Raw genomic sequence first — 20,287 nt, 5'->3', positions numbered from 1 at the left:
CTCTGAGACTTCTGGGGGCCCTGGTGGGACATGGGCTGCATCTGGCCCTCAAAGCAATGGTCAGGAGATGCTCTTTCCAGTTTGCAGACAGGAGGCTCAGAAACAGGCAACAACTGGCCAAGGTCACACAGCTTGCAAATGACTAAGAGAATGAAGATTTGAATGCCTGTGCTTCTGATCCTAAAGCTACCGTCCGCTCAAGAGGCGTGCAAGTTGTCTTTGTGGGGTGGGGGAGGGCAGAGGGAGAAGAAAGAGAATCTTAAGCAAGCTCCATGGTCTGTGTGGAGCCCAACGAGGGGCTTGATCGCATGATCTCGAGGTCATGACCTGAGCCGAAATTAAGAGAAGGCTGCTTAACCGACAGAGCCCCACAGGGGCCCTAAACAAGCAAGCCATTAAATGGTGGGAACCTCCTCAAACATGTCACTTGATTCGCAGGACAGATTAAAGCAGCGGGAAGACTAATACAGTCTACCACCCGTCCTCCTTGTGCACTGGGCCTCCAAACCTGGAGTGTGTGTGGAGGGAGCACTTCTTGCCATGGCACAGGCCCCCCAAAGCTGGAGAGAGGAGAAGCCTGTCCTCTCTGAGACCTGGGGCCATGTGGGAAGGCCTGGCACACGGGGCCGAGATGCTGAGAGGTCTGTGGATCGGGTGACGAAGGAGTCAGCAGGAAGGATGAAAGCCCTCTGCTCTCAGCTTGCTGTCAGGGGCTGAGCTGGGACCGGCCTTCGGACTCCATGTTCACGTGACCCGGGCAGGGCCCACAGCCTGCACAGCTCTGCCTCCTCTGCTCTCCTTGACCGTGGACCGTGGAGTAGGGTGAGGGCAGGGCTGTGCACCTGGGGCTGGGTGGAGCCTGGTGGTCCCTCTTCTAGAGGGAGAGGCTACGGGAGGCTCCTTAAGACCCGGAAGAGCCAGCATTTTACTTGGCACACACCTGCCCATTGCTGCCAGCGTCAGGGTCCCGGGCCTTGACAGTGGCCACCTGCTGGCCCACGGGGCAGTCCTCAGGCACGCTGATGGCCAAGTCGGAGGTGAAGTCAAACCGGGGACTGTTGTCGTTCTCATCCAGCACGGTGATGTAGACCTGGGGGTGGAGAAGGCAGCCAGAGACCCACCGCCTCCTTCTGCTTCCTGACTCCAAACACCAGGCTCCCACCGTGGGTGCACAGGGGCCCAGAGCTGAGAGTTCTAGAAAGTCAGCTAGCGTTCAGGGCCTGCCTGGGCCGATCGGGACTTGGAGGTGTTGAGTACATTTCCGCTAGCCGTGGGATGGGGGAGGGCCGTGCCCACTCAAATGCTGGGGCCGGCACAGCAGGGTAGGGGTCCAAGGGGGACTCAGTGGTGGTGGGGCTGAGCGTTGGAAGGTATAGGCCTTGGCTAAAGGGGACAGAGTCTACTCAGCAAAAAAAAAAAAAAAAAAAAAAAAAAAATCCACTGAGGAATGCCAGCTTGGCATCGGCAGAGCTTCCTGTTTTTCAAGAGAACTCAGAATCCAGATTTTTATGAGGAGTTATGTGGTGATTAATAAAAATTAAAGAAAAACTTATGTGCCAGCTGGTCAAAACACATCTGGCAGCCAGATCTTGCCCGAAGGCCTCTTCGCTGGTCCATCTGGATTAGAAGGACGGAACAAGAGGGGGCCATGAAGTAGCCTGGTGGTCCCAGTGGGGAGAGGGGAGGAATTTCCATGGTCAGATATAAACCAGGAATGTGCAAATTGCAGGCAAAGGGCATACTGTTTTGTATTCTGTAACTTTCAACCCACAGATGACCAAGAGCGCCCCTTAGGCTTATGGATGGGAAGGTTCAGGTAGGGTGGGAGGGGCTCAGGTTTGCGGAATCCCAGGAGGGGCTTACTCCCACCTCCCTGCCCCAAGCCAGATCTCATCCTCTCCTTCCCTGGGCCTGGGGTACAAGGGCTCCCAGTCCTGCCTGCCTGCCTGTCTGCGGCATATACAGGTCCCCATGGAGAGCCTGGGGAACACTGCTGCCACATAGGAGACCCCTTTCATCCTCCCCCTCCAATTAGGTCTTCCTTCTTCTCCATCCTAGCCATGCCTCCATATTTTTAGGGAGCTGTCAGAACCGCAGGACAGGCAGCCCAGGCTTGGCAGCAGGACCAACTCCCCCCTTTACTAGTTGTGTGACTTGGGAAAAAATGATTCAACCTCTCTGATTTTCCACTTCCTTAGCTGAAAGTACGGACAAAAACACATACGGCATTGGGATGCCTTGGGAATGAATGAGCAAACAAAAAGGTCAGAGGTGGTAAAGATGGTCCCCATCCTGCTTCGTGCCTGGGAGACTGGCATGCTCTCATGCTCCAAGGCTTTGCCCATCCCTCATGATTTTGCTCAGGGAGTTCTGTGATGTCCCAGAGCCCCAGTCTGCTCATCTGTGAAATGGGCCCAGTAATGCCCACCATGCTATTCTTATGGCAGAACCAAACAAGGTCTCGGTGCTCTAATTCCTCCAAACTCTTTCACTTGGCTCAAGACCTTGTTCAGACTTCCTGGGCTTTGTCCCACCACAGAGCTTTTGCATACGCTATTCCCTCTGCCTTTATGTGGTTCTTTTTGGCTGGGTAAATGTCTGTGCTTTCTGCAGATCTCAGCCTGAGTCACTTCCTCAGGGAAGCCCTCCTCGATTTCCCAGACGTCTTATTATAGACTCTCTCCTGTAGCATACACTGACTGGTGTGATAATTTAATCAACAACCCTCTCCTACTGTATCTTATGTCTGTGAAGGCAGGGGCAATGTCTGATTTTAGTTTCCTGTTGCCCTGAGCCCAGCCCAGAGCCGGGCACACAGTGGGTGTTTCCTCTAGGATTACCACTGTGATGCTGTCTGTGAGGTGCTCCCGGCTGCAGAGAGTCAGCCTCAGTGGGAGGGCAGGTGCCAAGATCCATAGGATTAGATCTGGGTCTGTGTTCCCACCCAGGGCCTCATGGTCCAGATCTTCTTCCCGCGGCCCCAGGGGTGTGAAGGCATTATTCGAAAGCCCGTCCCCGTGTGCCCCTTCCTGCTGCTTCCCCACCCTTCCCAGGGCCCATGGGAGCTGCCGGGGTCAGGGAGGAGTCAGGTGTAGGTGAGCTGTGGTTTGGGGTTCCGGCCTTGCAGAGGAAATGGTGCTACCTTTAAAAGGCCCCTCGGGCTGCTTCACCCTAGCATCTCCAACGATGAATGCCTGGTGCCAACAGGGCTGCTGTATTTAGGGAAGTGGGCCCTGGGGCCTGGGAGGAAGCCAGGGCAAAGCAAAAACCCATAGGTCCTGCTTCCTGGAAGAGGGTTTAACAATTATGGAGATACAGGGAATGTGCTTAGGGTGCCCCCAGCGATCTAGGCAGAGGAAGGGGGCTGCCTGATCTATAGACTCCAGGGGCCTTGGTGGGGAGCATCCTTGCTGCTTATCAGCCTCCACCTGGCCTCAGCTCCCAGACTCCCCATCAAAATGAGGGAGAGCTGCAACTGGGCCCATTTTACAGATGAGGCTGCCGAGGCCCAATGACAGAACCCCATTTAACCTGAGCCTCAGCTCCTCTGGCTGGGGTGGCCAGGAGCCTGAGCTGGGAGGCGCGGGACACGCACGGTACCTGCCTAGTGTCCACCACTGAGGGTTCTGCTCAGCGGATGCCCTCTGGGAACACTGGGGGGGGGGGCGCGGGGAGCTATGCAGCTATGGCTACTCTTGGTCTCCCTACCCCCAGGCTGGCCCTGTGGATGGAGGGGGCTTTGGGATACAACTAGGTCACAACAAGGGCCACTGGACTAAGCACCTCTAGCGAGCAGTGGTGCAGAGACCCCCAAGCAGCTGCCTTGGCCTCTTAGCCTGGACAGTCGGTTGGTTTCTGTCCCTCTAGGCTAATGTGATAGAGACCCAGAGGGGAGTGAGAATGTAGCTATAAGCAAGGCCGTGGGTGAGCCGGACACCCCAAGTGGTCCACAGATGGCCTCAGACCGGACCGGCTGCAGCCCACGCTCGAGGCACTGTTAACATTCTGTTAATATCCCTACAGGATGCCCGCCTGGTAGACCCCTCCCTCTCGGGCCACCCCCATTTCAACCCCCAGCCTGAGGTCCTCTGCCTGCCTCCCCCACCTCCCCCACCCTCCTAAGAACGTTGCCCGACACCTCTGGGCTCAGTGGTTATCCTCCTCCAAATGTCCTGAGCCCGTGGTGTTCCCGCCATAGAGTCCTCGAGGACAGTGATTCGTTGTGCCTGTGGCAGCCCTTGCCCAGTACACTCCAGGCCCCGGCACCGCGGGCCCCACTCCCCATGTACCCTAACATCATATGCCCTTTCCCCCAAACCCCAAGAGAGGGCGAGGTCCCCCTTTACAGGTGCCACTCCCATCATATGCTCCTTGGGGCCTAGTTTACAAAGGGCTTCTTATCCTCCATCTCCTGCCGGCTTCAGGGCTGCTGGGTTCATCCTCACTTTAGACCCAAGGAAGAGAAGCACAGAGAAGTTGAGCAACTTGCTTGTGTCACACAGCAGAGCTGAGATGAAGCCTCTGTGTTCTTTCCACTGTGTGTCCCACCTGCTCCTTGCTAGTGCCCACCCCCCTGCCCCAGCCCCAGACGCCACTGGCTGGCAGGAAAGGCAGAGCTGGACCTGGGGGACATGCCCAAGAGGGGTCGGGGCTGGAGTGGTTGTAAAGGGTCTGGGTCGGGACCTGCTGCGGGCCTGTCCCTGTGCCTGTCTGCGGGGGAGGCAGGGAGATGCAGTGCCATACAGGGACGGAGCTGGCACTGGCCCAGGACAGCCCCAGGCCACAGGCCACTCACCTTCTGTAGTCAGAGCCGGCAGGAGGCCAAGGGAGAGAAAAGGCAAGGGTAGGAATGGTTAGCAGTCTGCAGCTCTCCCAGCCACCTCCCAGCAGGGGTGTGCTGCCCCCCAACCAGTCTGCAATCTCATCCCTAGCCCGGGCTGCCCAGGACGGTGTGGCATTATGGCCATAGCACTGTCCCTGGGTGGCCCAAATCCTCACCCACGGTCTGGCCCGTGTATGGGGTAGCCTGTGAAGATGTATGTTTTGGGGTGCCTTGGGGCGGTGATGGGTTATACCTGTGGGGCTCTCACCCGGGGTCCCACTCACCACGGTGGAGTCCACCTTGGGGCCACCATCGTCTGCCACCACGGTCAAGGTGTAGAAGTCACCTTTTTCCCGGTCCACCAGGCCCTTGACTGTGACCACACCCTGCGGGGAGGGGACCAGAGAAGAGAGTGACAACACCATACCCACGGGGCAGAGGCCCTGTCCCCAAGAAGTCCCGCGCTCCAGCCAAAGCAGACTCCTTGCGAATCCCCAACATTTGGCCCACTTTCCCACCTTCCACGTCACTCCCTCTGCCCGGCAGAACATCTCCCCGGAGCTCTGTCGGCTTAAATCCTACTTTCTCAAATCTCACTCAGATGCCACCTCGTCCATGTAGGCTGCCTGCTTCCCCAGCCAGGTAAGATCTCTCTCCTTTGGACCTCCGGGCTCCATTCCTGTATTGGAGCTCTTTTCACATCCTCCCCTGGGGTGCTCAGATGGATGTACATCCCTGATTATTCCCACTTCTCCTCCCAGTTTACCAACTCTTCGAGGGCTGCGAAGGGTCTCATTCATCTTTGTGATCCCTGGGACAACCCCTGTGTTCCCTGGGACAAGACCTGCACCCCGCAGTGACTCATACAAAGAAGGGAGTCTGATAAAAGACATAGCAAATCAGAGATGGAGGAGTAAGACCCAGATAGCAGATAAGAGCCTTGCTGCTGGTTAGCTAAGACTAACTAGTGTGATGAAACAATTTATATCTGAGCTTCCTAGCAGTCAAGGTAAAAAGAGAAATGTGATGACTTGCACAACTCTCATTGTCTAATAACAAGGTTACCAGGTTGCCTAGGTATAAACCTGTCTTACCCGAGTATCGGGAGGGATGCCGCACAGGGGTATTTATCTCAAAGATACTCTATGACATAGAGGACAGTGCTATGCATACAGAAGGAGCTTAAGAAATGTTGATTAGCTTCAAAAGGACTGGGCTTCCTGGCCCTAGGGAGAGCCCTTGCTGCACCTGCTCTCAGCCCCCCTCACCGTGATGGCATCTATCTGGAAGAGGGCTTTGGCCTGGGCGCTGGTATAGGCGTCGAAGCGGTAGGTGATCTGGTTGAGGTTGTCGATGGAGTAGGCCTGGACCCGCACGATCTCTGTGCCCAGGGCCAGGTTCTCCAAGATGGCCGCCTCGTAGGAGGCATTGGAGAACTGCACAGCCTCGTCCAGCTCGTTCAGGAGCGTGATGTAGACACTGCAGAAGCCCTGGTTGAAGGGGGGGGCCTTGTCGGTGGCAGACACATTCATCAGGTAGCTGGTTTTGGTCTCATAGTCCAGGTAATCCACGGTGATGATGAGCCCTGTGCTCTCGTCAATCTCAAACTTGCCCTCGGCCCCAGATAGGATGCGGTAGTTCACCAGGCCACCGTCCCCTGCAGGAGGACACAAGAGTGTGTAGTCCCAGATGGGGGTGGGATGGCCCTGTGGCTTCCCAGGCTGCTCACTGCACAGCTGCTATTGGCTCTGAGGGACCAGGTGAGCGGCCCTGGCTGGCCTGCCCCGTGTGTACTGTCTCCCCACTTCTGGGGGTTGGGTTGCCCTGAGAGAAGTGGCAGAGGATGTGGCCAGGGTCTATGCAGGCAGCAAGGCCCAATACACACAACCCCGCTGGGGCTTGGCCTTGGCATGAGAGATGTGCTGGAGGGATTCTGTTCTGCTTCTGGAGCCTCAAATTCAAGCTCAAGTACCAACACCTACCCCCGCCTTAGGTATCTGGACTAGTAGCAGTGGGGAAATCAGGGAGCTCTTGTAAGGGGAGCTCGCATCTAGAAAGTATTGGACAAGGGCAGAATCCTCCAAAGTGGCCATGACTCCATTTGGTCCCTCCAGCCGAAGAGTGCTAGGACCAGGGACAACTTCCCCCATCCTCCCCACTCCTCCACCTCAAATCCCTCGGCCTTGGTATATTCTCCAACCAGGAGCTCAAGTTGGAATTCTTTAGCCGAGGTCCACAGACTTCCAGGGGAGTGGCCATAACACCGCTCAGGAAATCCCAGACTTCCTTGAAATCATTTGCAGAACTCAGAATGGATGTGCATTCTTCTAGGGACGGACACATAGCTCTCATGAATTTCTCAAAAGGATTCCTGACCCAGAAAAAGCCACGAACCACTGGTCAACAGTGACATATGTGGCCTGAATTGTATACATGCAATCTATAAGGATGGCAGATCTGAGAGTTTTCAGACCACCCCCCCCATCACCCCATCCTGTGCCCCAGTGGGGCTGGGGATGCTGAGAGGGGCAGACATGAGGGAGGGGCCGGAGCTGGGACACAGGGAGCAGCTCGGGGAGCCTCTCCAGGGGGGGCAGTGGACCCCCCAGGAAAGAGCTCCTCTCCGGCTGCATCCCTGGCCTGGGGCAGAGGCCCAAATAGCCAGGCCCATAGCCTGGCCACATTCTCCTTTGCTTTGCACCGCCAGCCGTGGCCGTCTGTCAGGCTTGGGGTCCTCAGTGAGGTCTGGGCTGCCCTTAGAGCACCCCAGAACACTGTCCCTTGTGAAGCCTGCATGTGCCAGGCACTGATCAAGGCCCACAGGACACAGAGCTGCCGCTGGCTGGAGAGGCAGGCCTCTGCCTGCTGTGTGACAAGTCCTTTGCCTGTCCCAGACCTGCCCAGCCTCCAGCCAAAGGCTAGCCAGGAGCTGCCGGCTCCTCCAGCAAGAAACCTAGACTTTCTACCCTCGAGGCCTCCCCTCTCTCCATCCAGAGATTGGGATAGCTCCCTGACTCCAGTCCTTCTAGGCCTGGGCTTCTTGGGCAGATGCCCCCAGCACTGTCCCCAGAGCCCCTCCCCAGCTTGGAACCTGCTGAATGGGGGAGCCTGTGGCACCCTGAGGATGATGGGCCCCGCAGGAGCGGGAGAGACGAGCTGCAGAGGGTGACTCTGGGGAAAGTCGGACTCACCGGTGTCTCGATCTGTGGCTCGGACGACGATGACTGATGTGCCGACCCCTGCGGTCTCTCGAAGCCCCAGGCGGCTGTACTGCTGCTGTGTGAACATGGGGGACTCGTCGTTGACGTCCTCCACATACACGATCACCTGTCAGAGTCAGACCAGGGTCGGAAGGTCAAGGTGGGGTGGAAACTGGAGAAGCCCAGGGCTGGCCCTTCTAGGCCTGCGTGTGCAGTCACTGCTCTGCTGGGCCAGTGAGGAGCTCCCGATGGTCGGTCCCCACACACCCCCCGCCCCCGGCATAGTACCAGGCACGGAGCAGGGGCTCGAACATCACTTGATCTTCCTCCTGGCATTGCTCCTAACCCTGTGGGAACCTGTGACTGATTAGTGACTCTTCTGGACCATCGAGTTGCTCAGCTAGGCAACAGTAAGAGATCAGCCTTGTAAATCACACTCTGGGCCACATCCAGGGTTGGCAGGAAGACGAAATGAGCCAGCCTTCGCAAAAGTGCTCAAAAAGGCTGAAGTGACCCCATTTGAATATCAAAGTCTATCTGGGAACACAGACACAAAAATGTTCATTATGACTGGAGTAGAGAACATCCACACTCAGACCCCTCTATAATATCGGTTTCTTTCTCTAGGGCTTCTCTCTGCCAGCAGCCAGCGACCGTGGCTCTTGGTGGGGGTGGGGGGGGAGACACACTCACCCCACCCCACCCCACCCAGGCTATTGGAACATACACACCCAGAGAGCTGGAAGTACCTGGGAATTATGTCCCCTGGGGCAGCCCTCACCAGAGACTGATGGGTGGGGACTCCACACTCTGCTTCCTCAGCCCTGACTGGCTAATGGCAGTGATTCTCTCCAGGGCTCCCCATGGAGCTGAGTCAAAGCTCCCTGGCTGCCTTTCCTTCCCTGGTCCTGCACCCCTTCCAGCTTTTCCTGCGGACGCTTCCTGCTTATCATCTCCCTGTCAACCCTTGTCCCAGGATTTGCTTCTCAGGAGCCTGGCCAAGATAGCGGCTCTATCTGAATGGTGGGATTAGGCATCATTTCCATCACCACTTATTTGTGCTTTCTAATTGTTCTTTAAACAACACACAGGTCTTGCATAACAGAAGAAAAATGTCGTGGAGAGCGATCTGGGTCACAGCAATTTTTTTTTTTTTTTTTTTTTTTTTGGCTATACCGCCTGCCCCTGCCCCTCACATACACACAGGAGCACAGGGAGGGTCTGGCCCAGGGACCAGGGTAGTAGGGGAGGGGAGGGTATCATAGAGTGTTGGTGCTTAAGGAGCCACAGGGAGGCTCAGGGCCCCTGGCTCTCCCAGATTGAGGGATGGAGGCTCAGGGAGGGAGAGGGACTTATCCAAGGCCTCATGGTAACTGAAGGGGCAGGAAAGAGAAGGGGGCCCTCCTGGTTCTCAGTCCGCCAACCTCTACTCCTCTTTGCGCTATGCTGGGGATGAGCTGGCCTCAGAACAGGAGACCACCTCTTTCCAGCCTGACCGAACCAGGGTCAGCAGCTTGCCAGCAGTGTGGAAGCCGCAAATAGAGCACCGGCAAGAGTGTGCAACACAGATTCACACATGCTTACCGGCGCTCACGACAGGGGCCGCAGAACAACTGGCATGAATATTGGGTTTCTGATTAATCACTGCCTTTGGGATCAGCCCTGGCTCCTCTCCTGGGCTTAGCTGGGAATTTGCTGGAGAAGTGACGGGCCTTCTGTAGCGGAACGGGTGGCCTGACCAGTGGAGAACGTTAGCAGTGGTGGGGTGGGGGGTGTTACAGAGTTAGGGGGAGGGGAGGCATATAGGAGTAAAGGTTTCTCTATCTTCCTGGCTCTTGGGGTTCCTTGCAGCCCTGTTGCATCATCACATTTTCATGTCCAGACATCTAGAACCCACTATGCAAATTAAAGTGCCCACCCCAGAGCACAGCTGTTCACAAGCCGGAACTTTCTTAAGTTTGGCTTCACCAAGAACTTGGCTGGGAAGATCCTGGGTGGGGTGGGTGTGGGGGGAATTTGCATGGATGAATTTCGGGAACTCACTTGCTGTAAACAGAAACTAACCATCCATCTTTCAAAATCCTAAGCCTTCCCCTTCCTGAGTCTGCCTGTCCAACTGGCCTTTACTCCAGGGATCATGGGGACACAAATAGGGCCGATTGGCCAGGACGATAAGGGGGGTATGTGGCACAGAGCCTGGGTGTGGCCTGTGCTCCATAGGGTTGGCTCCACGCCACTGTCCTCTTGTCGGTTTCAGCCTTGTTTTTAGCAGCAAAGGAGGCATAATGGTGTGTGGTTTGCAAACCTGAGAGACACAGATGTACAGGAAACGCACAGGTCTGCCAAGTTCTTAAAAGCGGGAGGGTTCAGCTACCGAGCTCCTGGGACTGCGTGGGGTTGCTCCGGTACACATTCAGGTAACTGAGTGTGACCCGCTGTCGCCAGCGCCCCGGCATCATCTCGAGCAGCCCCAAGGTGGAAAGTTGACCCCAGGGATCGGACCCCCTCAGCCATTCCCACCCAGGGAAGAGTTCACTCGGAGGGCTAGCTGTAAGGACCCAGACTGCTTTTTCCATCTCCCCCTGGGGCAAAGCTGAGGGGGCACCCCCAGCAGGAGATGGGCCAAGGCTGAGTCACCTATTCCCCAGCACCCCGGCATGATGATGGCATGATGGTGACCCCAGCGGGCTGCTGTTCATTGTTTCCAGCCTGGGGAAAGAGTGTGGTGGAGATGGGGCTGATAAGCAGCTCAGTGTGCTCCACTCAGTCCTGGGGAAAAGTCCCCGCTCGCTCCCCACCCCGGCTTTTCCCATCTTCCTCCTACTCTTCACCTCTGGGGTCTGACTCATTTTCCACCTGGTTCCGGGGCAGGGGCTGGGAGCTGCTGAGTGTGCGGCGACCTTGTCCCAGTGGGGCGGGGTGACCTCGAGGGGTCATCTCATTTCCCTCAGCCATGCCCTTGCCACTGGGCACAAGAGTGCCTCAACCAGCCCAGCCAGGAGGAGGATCTGTGTGTCTGTTTCTGCCCCTTCAGGAAGGTGAGGGTTTAATTTGATTTCAGCCCCATGGGGCAGGGGCTCGCGATGAGTGGGGGGGGGGGGGGGGGGGGAGGAAAGGACACATTTGACAGGGCAGCTGGGGGTGGTAACTGGAATACTTGGGGGCCACTTTCGGTGGAGAGCGCACTGAACCTGGAGTTGGAGGACGGGGCTCAAGTCCTGGTTCTATCACCCAGGACCCCTCTGCACCTCAGCTCCCTCACGTGTAAGATCAAGTTGTCATGTCTCTAATCTCCACGGTCATATTTGCGAGATTTCCTTCTGAGTTGTGCGGGCAAGGGGGCGTTAGTAATGTGAGGATACCTCCTTCAACCCTTAGGAGAGACATCAGTATCATTGACCCCCTTCCACACCTGGAGAAACTGAGTCTCGGAGCAAAACGACACTTCCGGGATCCCAGGCCGGGCTTCGGCATCCCCTCCCACAACTGTAGCCCCGGGTCATTCAGCACCCCCTGCCCCCACCAGGCCCCGTCTGGTGGCCCTCTCTGGGCCAGTTGTGGTCTCGGCCCACCGCACCCCACCTCTGGGAATCTTACCCTGACGGAGCTGCGCATGGGGCCCAGGTCGTGGTTATAAGCCTCCACTATCAGCACGTGGGATGAGTTGCGCTCTCGGTCCAGGGGCCGGGGCCCTCGCATCAGAAGCCCATTGCTGATGTGGATCCGGAAGTTGTTGCCATGGTTACCTGTGTGGAGGGACAGAGGAGATGCATGGGCTCCAGCCTGGAGTAAGACATGGGATGCTCGTGGCATAGTGTGTGGGGTGGGGGCAGGGGAAGTGGAGGACCCTGACCCCCAGAATGCTGACCCTGCCCAGAGGTCTTGGGAGCCTGGCCGAGGCCCACGATGGCAAGAATTCATCTGCCTCACACCACCATGGCCTGGCAGGATTTGAGGGAGAGGGCGGGAGCCTGCCTTGTACCCTCCTTACGGGAAGGCTGGGGGTCCCTTGATACTCCCATACTCAAATGTGTCAGTGGATTCAATACTTCAGAAGGATCTGGGGCACTACAAAAAGAGGAACTAAGATCAAATCCTTTGCGGGTGGTTGAACTGATGGTTTTGTGTACATCTTTGGGCTAGTCCAATACCCATTGTATCATCTTGGGGTATTGGCACTCTGATTTTCCTTTGGGGATCCACCCCCCTCCACTCTCAGTCCAGATGCTTTGTGTGAGGGTGCTCTTACCCTGATTTCCAGAGTGGGCAGATCAGCAGATTTTAGTCTCTGGCTAATAGTAATTAGTTCAGGGATGGTCCCATGCTATATGTTGGGTCAATGACCATCTCTGGGGGGCTCGCTGCTGGAGGTTGCCCTATCCCAAGGCCCCCTTGGTCAGGGTGATATCCTTTGGCTTCACTTCCCAGACTCCTGGCAGCCCAGAGAAGCTCTGCTGTCCTAAGGACAGCCCACTCACCTTGAAGGATGCGGTACCACACACGCCCAAACTCGCCCTCATCCGCGTCTGTGGCTTTCAGCTGAGGGAGAAAGAGACACGTGGTCACTCCTAGAATTCCACCCCACAGGAAGAGAAGATCATGTGTGAAGCCCCTCTTCTGCCCTCCACACCACCCCCAGCCCATCCGGGCCAACCCATGGTTTCCCACAGAAGCTGGGGTTATGAGGGAGAAGGACACGTCTGTCTGCCTCCTTGCCCCATGAAGACACCTGTTGACAGCTCTCTGCTGCCTTGTATGGCAGGGGACCTACCAGCTCTGCTCTTTGATCCTCCACGAGGGTCTTGGGAGAACGGGGGGAGAAGGTGGACAATGGATGGCACGGTAGCTCTCCAGATCTAGACTTCACGAGGTCAGCCCATAGGAACCCGCTTCCCTCCTTCAGCCTTTTGAGATCCCAGGAGCCTTGTCCCAGTGGGGGTGGGGGGGTGGGGGCAGGAGGCTGGATTGTGGGGCTGCTTCTTGCCCACACTTTCTAGATCTGACGCCATTCCCGCCATACTGAGTCCCAGCTGGGCACTGTGTCCTGTGACAGCCACTTTGTAGAAACCCAGAAATCCTACCTCCTACCAGGTGGCTCCGTCTTCAAGCACCTACACATTTGCTCCGCTCTAGTTCCAGACCCCACCCCGCCCCCTCGGTTGGCAGTGCCTCAGGCTCATGCGTGGTCTCTGGTGGAACCCCGGGGGTGTGCTATTCTCGCTGAGATACTTTGTGGTGTTTATCCCTTTTCACACGGAGTCCAGACTCGAGGCTGCGGGCAGTCACGGCCGGCCCCGAGGCGAGTCCTGTCCGACCAAGAACTGAACACCTACTCTACCCTGAAGTGAGAAGAGAGATTGCTCTCCTGGAAGGCGAGGCAGGAAGACGCTTGACTCCGTGTGGCTGGGAGGACCCGGGGCCTCGGAACGTCGTCTTGGTGGTGAATTACTTTGTGATACCCTGGACCTCTCCCTTCTTCCAGGTCTGCCCTCCTCTCTCCACCTCTCCCCGCAACCCTGTAGTGCGCACTGGGGCCGCCATGTTCTTATGGACTAAGGCCAGTGGTGACTGGACTGGGAGAAGGTACCTGATCCAGACTGGGTCCATGTCATCCTTCGCTGGGACTCTGGACCTTGAACCCAGAAAGAGATCAAGTCCGTCTTCCTACTGGTAAGAACTGAGAGGATGTGAGCTCCCCTTCCACCACTCCCTCCTCACCAGCTCTGCCCCAGTCACACCATCTCCTTGCTGTATCTTGAATGCCAAGTGTGTGCTGTTTCCTCCACCGGCCAGCCCTCCCTCCAGATACTTGGGTGCTCCCTCCCTCACATCCTCTGGGTTTCTGCTCAAACATCATCTTCTCATCCAGCCCTCCCTGAGCAACGTATGTGGAACTGCATTCCCCACTCCAATACCTAGGCTGTCCCCACCCCCGTCTGCTGCTGACCTACCGCATCCAAGCTTAGTTTCTACATTCCCAGAGAGGAGGGGCCCTTGTCCACTGTTACCTCCCCAGGGGGGAAGAAAGACGACTGGGGGAGGGGCATGCATGTGTGTGTGTGTGTGTGTGTGTGTGTGTGTGTGTGTGTGTAGGCTGTGGGGAGGGCTGGAGAGCCACCACCCGGCCAAGGGCCCACCAGAACTATAAGGAGCAAGCCATGCTGTCCCTCAATCCTGTACCTTCTGCCCCAAGAACTCTCGGACCTTTGAAAATGTCTCTGACCCCTCACTTCTGTAGCCAGACACCTTCAAAGGGCAGGTACTTTTCTGGGAAGCTGAGGGGTAAGCCTGGATGGCGAGGGGCCCAGGGACACAGGAGGGGAGGAGGAGCACAGGAGCTGTCGGGGCCTATCCCTCTGCTGCTCGGCTGTAGCCCCTCTCCCCTCTCCCTGGTAACCCGGAGGCTGGAGGCCGGCAGGCACTGAATAGCAAGCTGCTGGCTGCAGACCATACCATTCAGACGCCCAGTGGGGGAAGGTGAGAGCCGGTGCGAGGCCGAGAGCCCCTCCCCGTAGCTCCCCAGTGCCTCTACCCCAGCCCCTGCGAGGGCTCCAAGGAGACAGGCTGGAGTGAGGCCCTGGGAGGGCTTGGGAGCAACGGGCTCCTCTGCAGGGCTCCCCTCTCCCTCTGCCTGGCCCAGTTGCCATCCCTACCCTCTTGGCTGTCCCCTCCCCCAAGGCAGGGCCCAAACTCTTCCAGACAAAGCCAGGGCTAGCTGGAGAGTGAGTGAAGACGGCCTACTCTGCCCAGCCTGGCTGACTGAGGGGCACAGGGCACGGCAGAGTCCAGAGCAGGCGAGGGTCACGGTTGGCACCTGCTGCTCCTTGGCCCTCCTGTGGACAGTTAAGACGACCTTTCGACCCAGCTTGGGACGGCTGAGCGCTGGCTTTGAGGTCAGTGCTCGGGGACTGCAGGAAAAGGCTTGGTGAAGAAAGTGGGGCCAGGAGCTTGCTGGGGTACTCTGGGGAGGATATGAGGGTACGCTCTGACCTGGGGAATCCCTCTGCTTTTGTAGAAAGTGGAAACAGGGCCCAGGGCAGGATAGTGACTAGCCCAAGGCCACATAGCAAGATGTGTTCTGAGGTTAGTCCCTGTTATGCAGCCAGCACTGCTCTACAGAGTTCTGAGGGAAGAAAGAAGGTTCTAGAATGAACTTGCCGTGATATGTCCAGAGCAGGGCCTGCCAGTGTGCCTTTGGCCTGTGAGCAGGGGGAAGCTTTAACTGCCCTCAAGACTATTCCTAGCCTTGGTCTGGTGAAGGCCTCTTTTCTCTGCAAGCAGCTGGCCCTTGGTGGATCAGAGGGCCTGTAAAGGGGCTGGCAGCTGGTTTTGCCACAGGTTCCAAGCAGGGTGGCTTGATATTTTCAAGCACTTTAGAATCTCTTGCTTCTAAGAAAACTACTAAAATGTTAATTACAGACTCATTTATCTTTTTGTTCAAGTGCTTCCCCGGGGACTGAAGTCTGGACCAGCTTTGCTAGCCCAACAGGATCTCCTGATCCATGTAGGGGCCTTACAGTCATATCAGGACTAATGGGATTGAGACCTCCCCCACTTCTGATTGCCCTTTTCTCCCTCCCAGCCAAATACTGCCCCGGGCAGCGGGAAAGAGGGCCAGTTTTCTCCCTGTGGGAGATGGTGTGGGCACATCCCATCCCTTCTCCACACTCATATACAAGGGCGGGCCAAACCCCATATAGCTGCCCAGCCAGAGTGCTTTCCAGGCCCGATGCCTGAAAGGCAGAGGCCGTGGGCAGCTAGAAGGGCATCAGAATTTCCAGCTGGGAGTTGGGAGGGGTCGTGTTCTGTCCGGAAAGGCTGGAAGGAGTGATGGCAGGGAATGGGTGGGAGGTGGGGGTAGGGGTGGGGATGCCCTGATTGCCCTCGGATGGCTGGGCGCAGGGCAAGGCTGTAGGCAGGAAGGAGGCTGAGTGCGGGGAGCCGGGAGTGAGGTCTGCTGCTGGTGGTGAGTGCCTGGGGTGGGGGTGGGGGCTCGGTGTACCCTCTCTGCTCCCTACTGCCTGCCGACTTGCACGCCTCAGCCCACCTACAGAGCCTTGGTGTGACTCTGCTGAGCACCATGCTAGAAACACAACTGTAAGTTTATTCTAGGCTGCGAGCTGGGGGAGGAGGAGGGCAACTTGCTATCCCTCATCTTTTTTTATTAAGACCCTCTTGGGGACTTTTCTCTCTGTATTTGTAGAAATCAAAGATCACCCATGCTGGCCTGCGAGCCGGAGGTAGCCTGTATGCTTTGTGTGGCCTGTTCTAGTGTTTCAGATATTTGAAAATTCATTTCAAATTCTGGTGGGGGGGAGGGTTCAAGTTTGTTTACTTTATAGCATACCACCCCTCCCCCACCAGTCTCTGGCTTTAACCAAATTTGAAACAGTTGTCAACATTTAAACGTCAGGAACATCTGCCTGAAAAAATCCAGGCAATTTCTGGCTTCTCTTGGGAAACAGGAAGGGCTGACCAACCACACTGGGTCAGCGTTCCACCAGCCTGGCCGAGGCACCCCCACCTCCCTGAGGGCCCTCTCTGTGTAGACCTGCCACCTGCCCTCTGTGGCCACATGTTACCTACTGGCCAGGCCCTGTAAGTATTTTCATCTGCAACTCCAGATACATTTAACCAGAAGCTCAGCCTGGTTTTCCGTCTCCAAAGATCCTCTGGTGAGCTCCCTTTAGTGGGCTGGTCATGAGTGAGAGCAGGTAACTGGTGTCTGGGTGGGGAGGGGTGTGTTTTGAGCCCAACATTGTCAACCCTGTGGCTCTCTTTGTTGATTATTTCTCACCTGTTCTAAGAGCGGCTCCTGATCCCAGAAGACTGGGACCCACAGGGCCAGGAGTCAGGAAACCTGCTTCTGGCCTTTGCTCAGCCATGGCTCATGGTGTGGGTCTGGGCTTGGCCTTCCCTCGTTGGGGTCTCAGATTTCTTACTTGTCATGGGAGCAGGCTGGGCTGCATTGGGAAGCACCAGTGGGAATGCCCATGGGAACAGGCAGGTGGAATAAAGTGTGTAGTGGGCCTTTCGGGGAGTACGGTGATCTGGGGGCCAGACACCTGTCTGAAGGGGACAACTGCTGCTCGGCCTTGCTACTGGGTGCCCGGCACCAACCGGCCCTGTGTTGCCACTGTTGAAATTCCGGGATTTCCAGAGAAGCCAGATATCCAGACATTTATGTGAAATCTCTTGGGTTTTGGTCTGTGACTTTTAAAATATTCACAATTAATTGAAATTTATAAAAACACTAGACCCAAGGACAAAATGAAACATACCTGTGGGCCCCCAGTTGGCAGCCCCGGTGTTAGATGATTGTCAGGGTCCTTGCCAGCTGCAGCACCCTATAACTGATGACTCATTCCGGTTCAGGGAGCAACCTACTGATGGAGCTGGCCGGACGTCCCCAGGTTTTTAGGTACAAGAATTGATTTTGCAATGCCAAGAGGCATTACCCTCCTGTCTCCTCTGGGGCAGGTGGGCAGGGGATATAGAAGCAAGAGGACCTGAGTTCAGGCCCAGCTTCATCACTTCCTGCTGTGTGATCTGAGACTTGTCAGCCTCTCTGGTCCTCCCTGTCTAACCTGTAATATGGCCACGATGCCATCTGCAGCTAGGTTAGCAGCCCCCAGCCCCCATCAATGCTCCCTTCCCTTACCAGCCCCTGGGCCCAGCTGATTTGCCTCTGAGCTCCTGTCCCCTTCCTGTTGCAGGAGCCATGAGCACACAGGGTCCCAGCCCCCTGGCCTTCCTCACAGCTCCTGTCACTCCGGGCAGCAGCACAGAGGCAGTGGACCCCCTCCCCATGCTCATCACCCTTGCCTGCATCTTCCTCCTGCTGGCCAGCTGTTTGCTGTTCATGACCCTCTGCAAACCGGCAGCGCTGGACCTGACACAGCGCCGGGCTCAGGAGTGCATGCCGCACCACCCCGGGAGCCCCAGCGAGCCCCAGCTCCGGCTCTGGAAGCGCCTGGGCTCTCTGCGCCGCTCCCTGCACAGCTTCCGCAGGGGCAGGCCTGCTCCCCGACGCCCCCTGCCGGGCTGCGATGACACCCGGGACTGCGACTGCACGGAATCCACCAAAATGTGACGGGGTGGCCCTGCCCTCCAGGACCCACCCGGGACCCACCCTCGGACCCTCCTGTCTTGGACAGAGCCTGGAATCAGGGGCTGCAGAGGACGTGGGACACAGGTTCAGCCCCAGTAGTCCCCTGTGTCCCTGGGCCCATGGCCTTTCCCAGAGACAGCCCTAGGAGGAATACAGGCTTCTCTGCAGACCCTCCAGCTACGGCCTGCTGCAAGACCGCTAGGCCGACTGGGGGGCCAGAGGGTACAGCCTGCGGCCCCTGGTACCCTCCCCTCTGGCTCCCAGACACCAACAGAAGTCCTGCTCACCCTCCAGGTGCCAAAGCCAAGTGTGGATTCCAGTAGCATTTGCTAAATGGCCAAGGGTTCCCTCCAGTCAAGCAAAATACTCAGCCCACATGGGGGGCAAGGTACTATTTTTCTCTCTGCGCCAACTCAGTGCCCGAGGCAAGATGAAAGCCAGGGGTTTCTCTCCTTGGGATTCCTGGGCCCTACCAGCATTCACCGGAAATCCCTGGGAGCTGCCAGCACCCTTGTGGTGGGTGAGATCCCCGGTGCCTGCTGGGAGGAGAGCAAGCAGGAGACGCTCAACAATACCCAGCTGGTCGCCGTCTTGGCAGCCATCTGCCAAGGGCCAAGGTGGCCCTACCCACCTTGAAGGTGCTGACGTTACCATGGACCAGGAAGGGGCTGAGAATGGGTTAAGGAGCTCCTTGAGAGGCCAGGACCTGTGCTATCAGAGTGGTGGGAGGCAATGCCAGAAGCTAGAAGTAATGCCAGCTGGGCTCTGAGGACCCAACATAGCGCTCCTGCCTCACCTGGGGGTGGAGGCATCCTCCCTTTGGGGTAGGAGGGTCCAGACCTCTCCAGGACAGCACCTCAGGTCTGGAGCACACTAGGTCTGTTCTCTGAGATTTTGGCAATTGCCTCATTGACTGGCTACCTGTCAAAGCAAAACCACTCTGGAGTGGACGTCTCAGCATTCCAAACCCCCAAATTCTCCCCACGGGGCTGCCTGGACACTCTGACTCCCAGATTTGGAGAATGGACAGAGGGGTTCTGAGTTGCCTACCTCCTGCTCCAGAGAGTCAGCTGGCCAGGGCCACCTGGTGCCCCACCATGGGCTGCCCCAGCTCCCCCTTGCTGTGTGTGACTCATGGTGCAGCCAGCCGGGTCTTCTCCAAGACTGTGCTCCAGTTTTGCCCCTTGCTCACAGTGGTTCCGGCTCCAGAACCATCCCTGGTTTCCAACTGCTGGCTAGAGAAAGCCAGAGCTCCCTAGTCTGACGTTCAGTGCCTTCTGGGAGCTGGCCCTGAACTATCTTTCCAGCCTCACCATGACCCAAGACTCCAGACAATCTGAACAACCTGCCCTCCCCAGGCTGCGGCTTACGCTGCACAAGGCACCCCCTCTGTGAGGCCATCTTTGCTCTCCAGCCGAAAGCCACCTCCTGCCTGGAACCCTTCCCATCTCTCAGAGGGACAGCAGGGATTGCTTCTACTCAACAGTGTGGGTGATCCAGGTCTGTGTCTCCTCCTTCCTAGGTCCTGGGATTTTGCAGAAAGCGGGACTACCTCCAACCTCTCACATCACCAGCTCCAGGCACAGAAGTATGAACAACGTCTCTATTTCCTGAGTGAAGGGTGGCCCAGCTGGGTGTGTCCCCACCCCCAAAGCTTAAGGAGTCTTGTGGGGGGATCTTTGTCTCTCACATGCCCCTAAACAGAAGATCCATCTCCAAGCATGCTGGTGAGGCCCACTGTACCTTCACAAAGAGTGAGGCCACCTCTGCCAGAAACTTCCAGGGCCTTGAAGAAGTCACTAATGCCTGATTTCTCTCTTAGACATGGGGACAATGGGGGCTGCCCTGTCTCACTCCTGGGCTCTAGGATTTCAGGCTGTGTCGTGTTGTGTAAATAGAAACTAATTCTTCAGGGTTAGAAAGTGGGGCAGGCCTCGTTCCACGGGTGTTTGTTACCCTCTCCCCTTCCAGCTTGTTACCCTCGTCCTGGTTCCCTTCCCAGAGCCTCTCTGACACACCCCAGGATGAACTGGGCCTAGAGTCACTGGCCCAGCACTAGGTGCTCTTCCTGGAGGCCGGGGGTGGAGGGTGGGGGTGGGGCAAGGCTTCCCGGATTGCCTGAAGAAAACTGAAAAGCTGGGGACGGACAGGGGG

The 20,287-nt window shown here is 57.0% G+C and overlaps 2 protein-coding genes across 6 annotated transcripts in view; one reads left to right on the top strand and one right to left on the bottom strand.

Annotated features, from left to right (window-relative positions):
• Positions 1 to 20,287, bottom strand: part of CDH23 (cadherin related 23) — a 395,682-nt gene that overhangs the window by 75,474 nt on the left and 299,921 nt on the right. For all 5 annotated transcript variants that reach the window (XM_046026731.1, XM_046026733.1, XM_046026732.1 and 2 more), the window contains 7 exons: positions 12,501 to 12,561; positions 11,620 to 11,768; positions 8,014 to 8,149; positions 6,091 to 6,479; positions 5,107 to 5,208; positions 4,796 to 4,798; positions 941 to 1,090 (listed from right to left, as the gene is read on the bottom strand). In XM_046026731.1, coding sequence (XP_045882687.1) covers positions 941 to 1,090; positions 4,796 to 4,798; positions 5,107 to 5,208; positions 6,091 to 6,479; positions 8,014 to 8,149; positions 11,620 to 11,768; positions 12,501 to 12,561 — 990 coding nt within the window. The remainder of the gene's footprint in view (positions 1 to 940; positions 1,091 to 4,795; positions 4,799 to 5,106; positions 5,209 to 6,090; positions 6,480 to 8,013; positions 8,150 to 11,619; positions 11,769 to 12,500; positions 12,562 to 20,287) is intronic.
• Positions 14,779 to 18,115, top strand: C13H10orf105 (chromosome 13 C10orf105 homolog). The gene is made up of 2 exons (XM_046026741.1): positions 14,779 to 14,915; positions 17,739 to 18,115. Exon 2 carries the CDS (start codon positions 17,744 to 17,746, stop codon positions 18,113 to 18,115), a length of 372 nt encoding a protein of 123 aa, XP_045882697.1. The 5' UTR covers positions 14,779 to 14,915; positions 17,739 to 17,743.

The sequence above is a fragment of the Meles meles genome, chromosome 13, assembly GCF_922984935.1.
Source record: "Meles meles chromosome 13, mMelMel3.1 paternal haplotype, whole genome shotgun sequence".
NCBI lineage: Eukaryota > Metazoa > Chordata > Mammalia > Carnivora > Mustelidae > Meles > Meles meles.
Note: the sequence above shows the minus strand (reverse complement) of the source record. Positions and strands in the feature narration are given on the sequence as shown.

Coding starts and splice junctions, on each gene's coding strand:
- C13H10orf105 (XM_046026741.1), top strand. CDS start 17,744: ATGAGCACACAGGGTCCCAGCCCCCTGGCCTTCCTCACAGCTCCTGTC.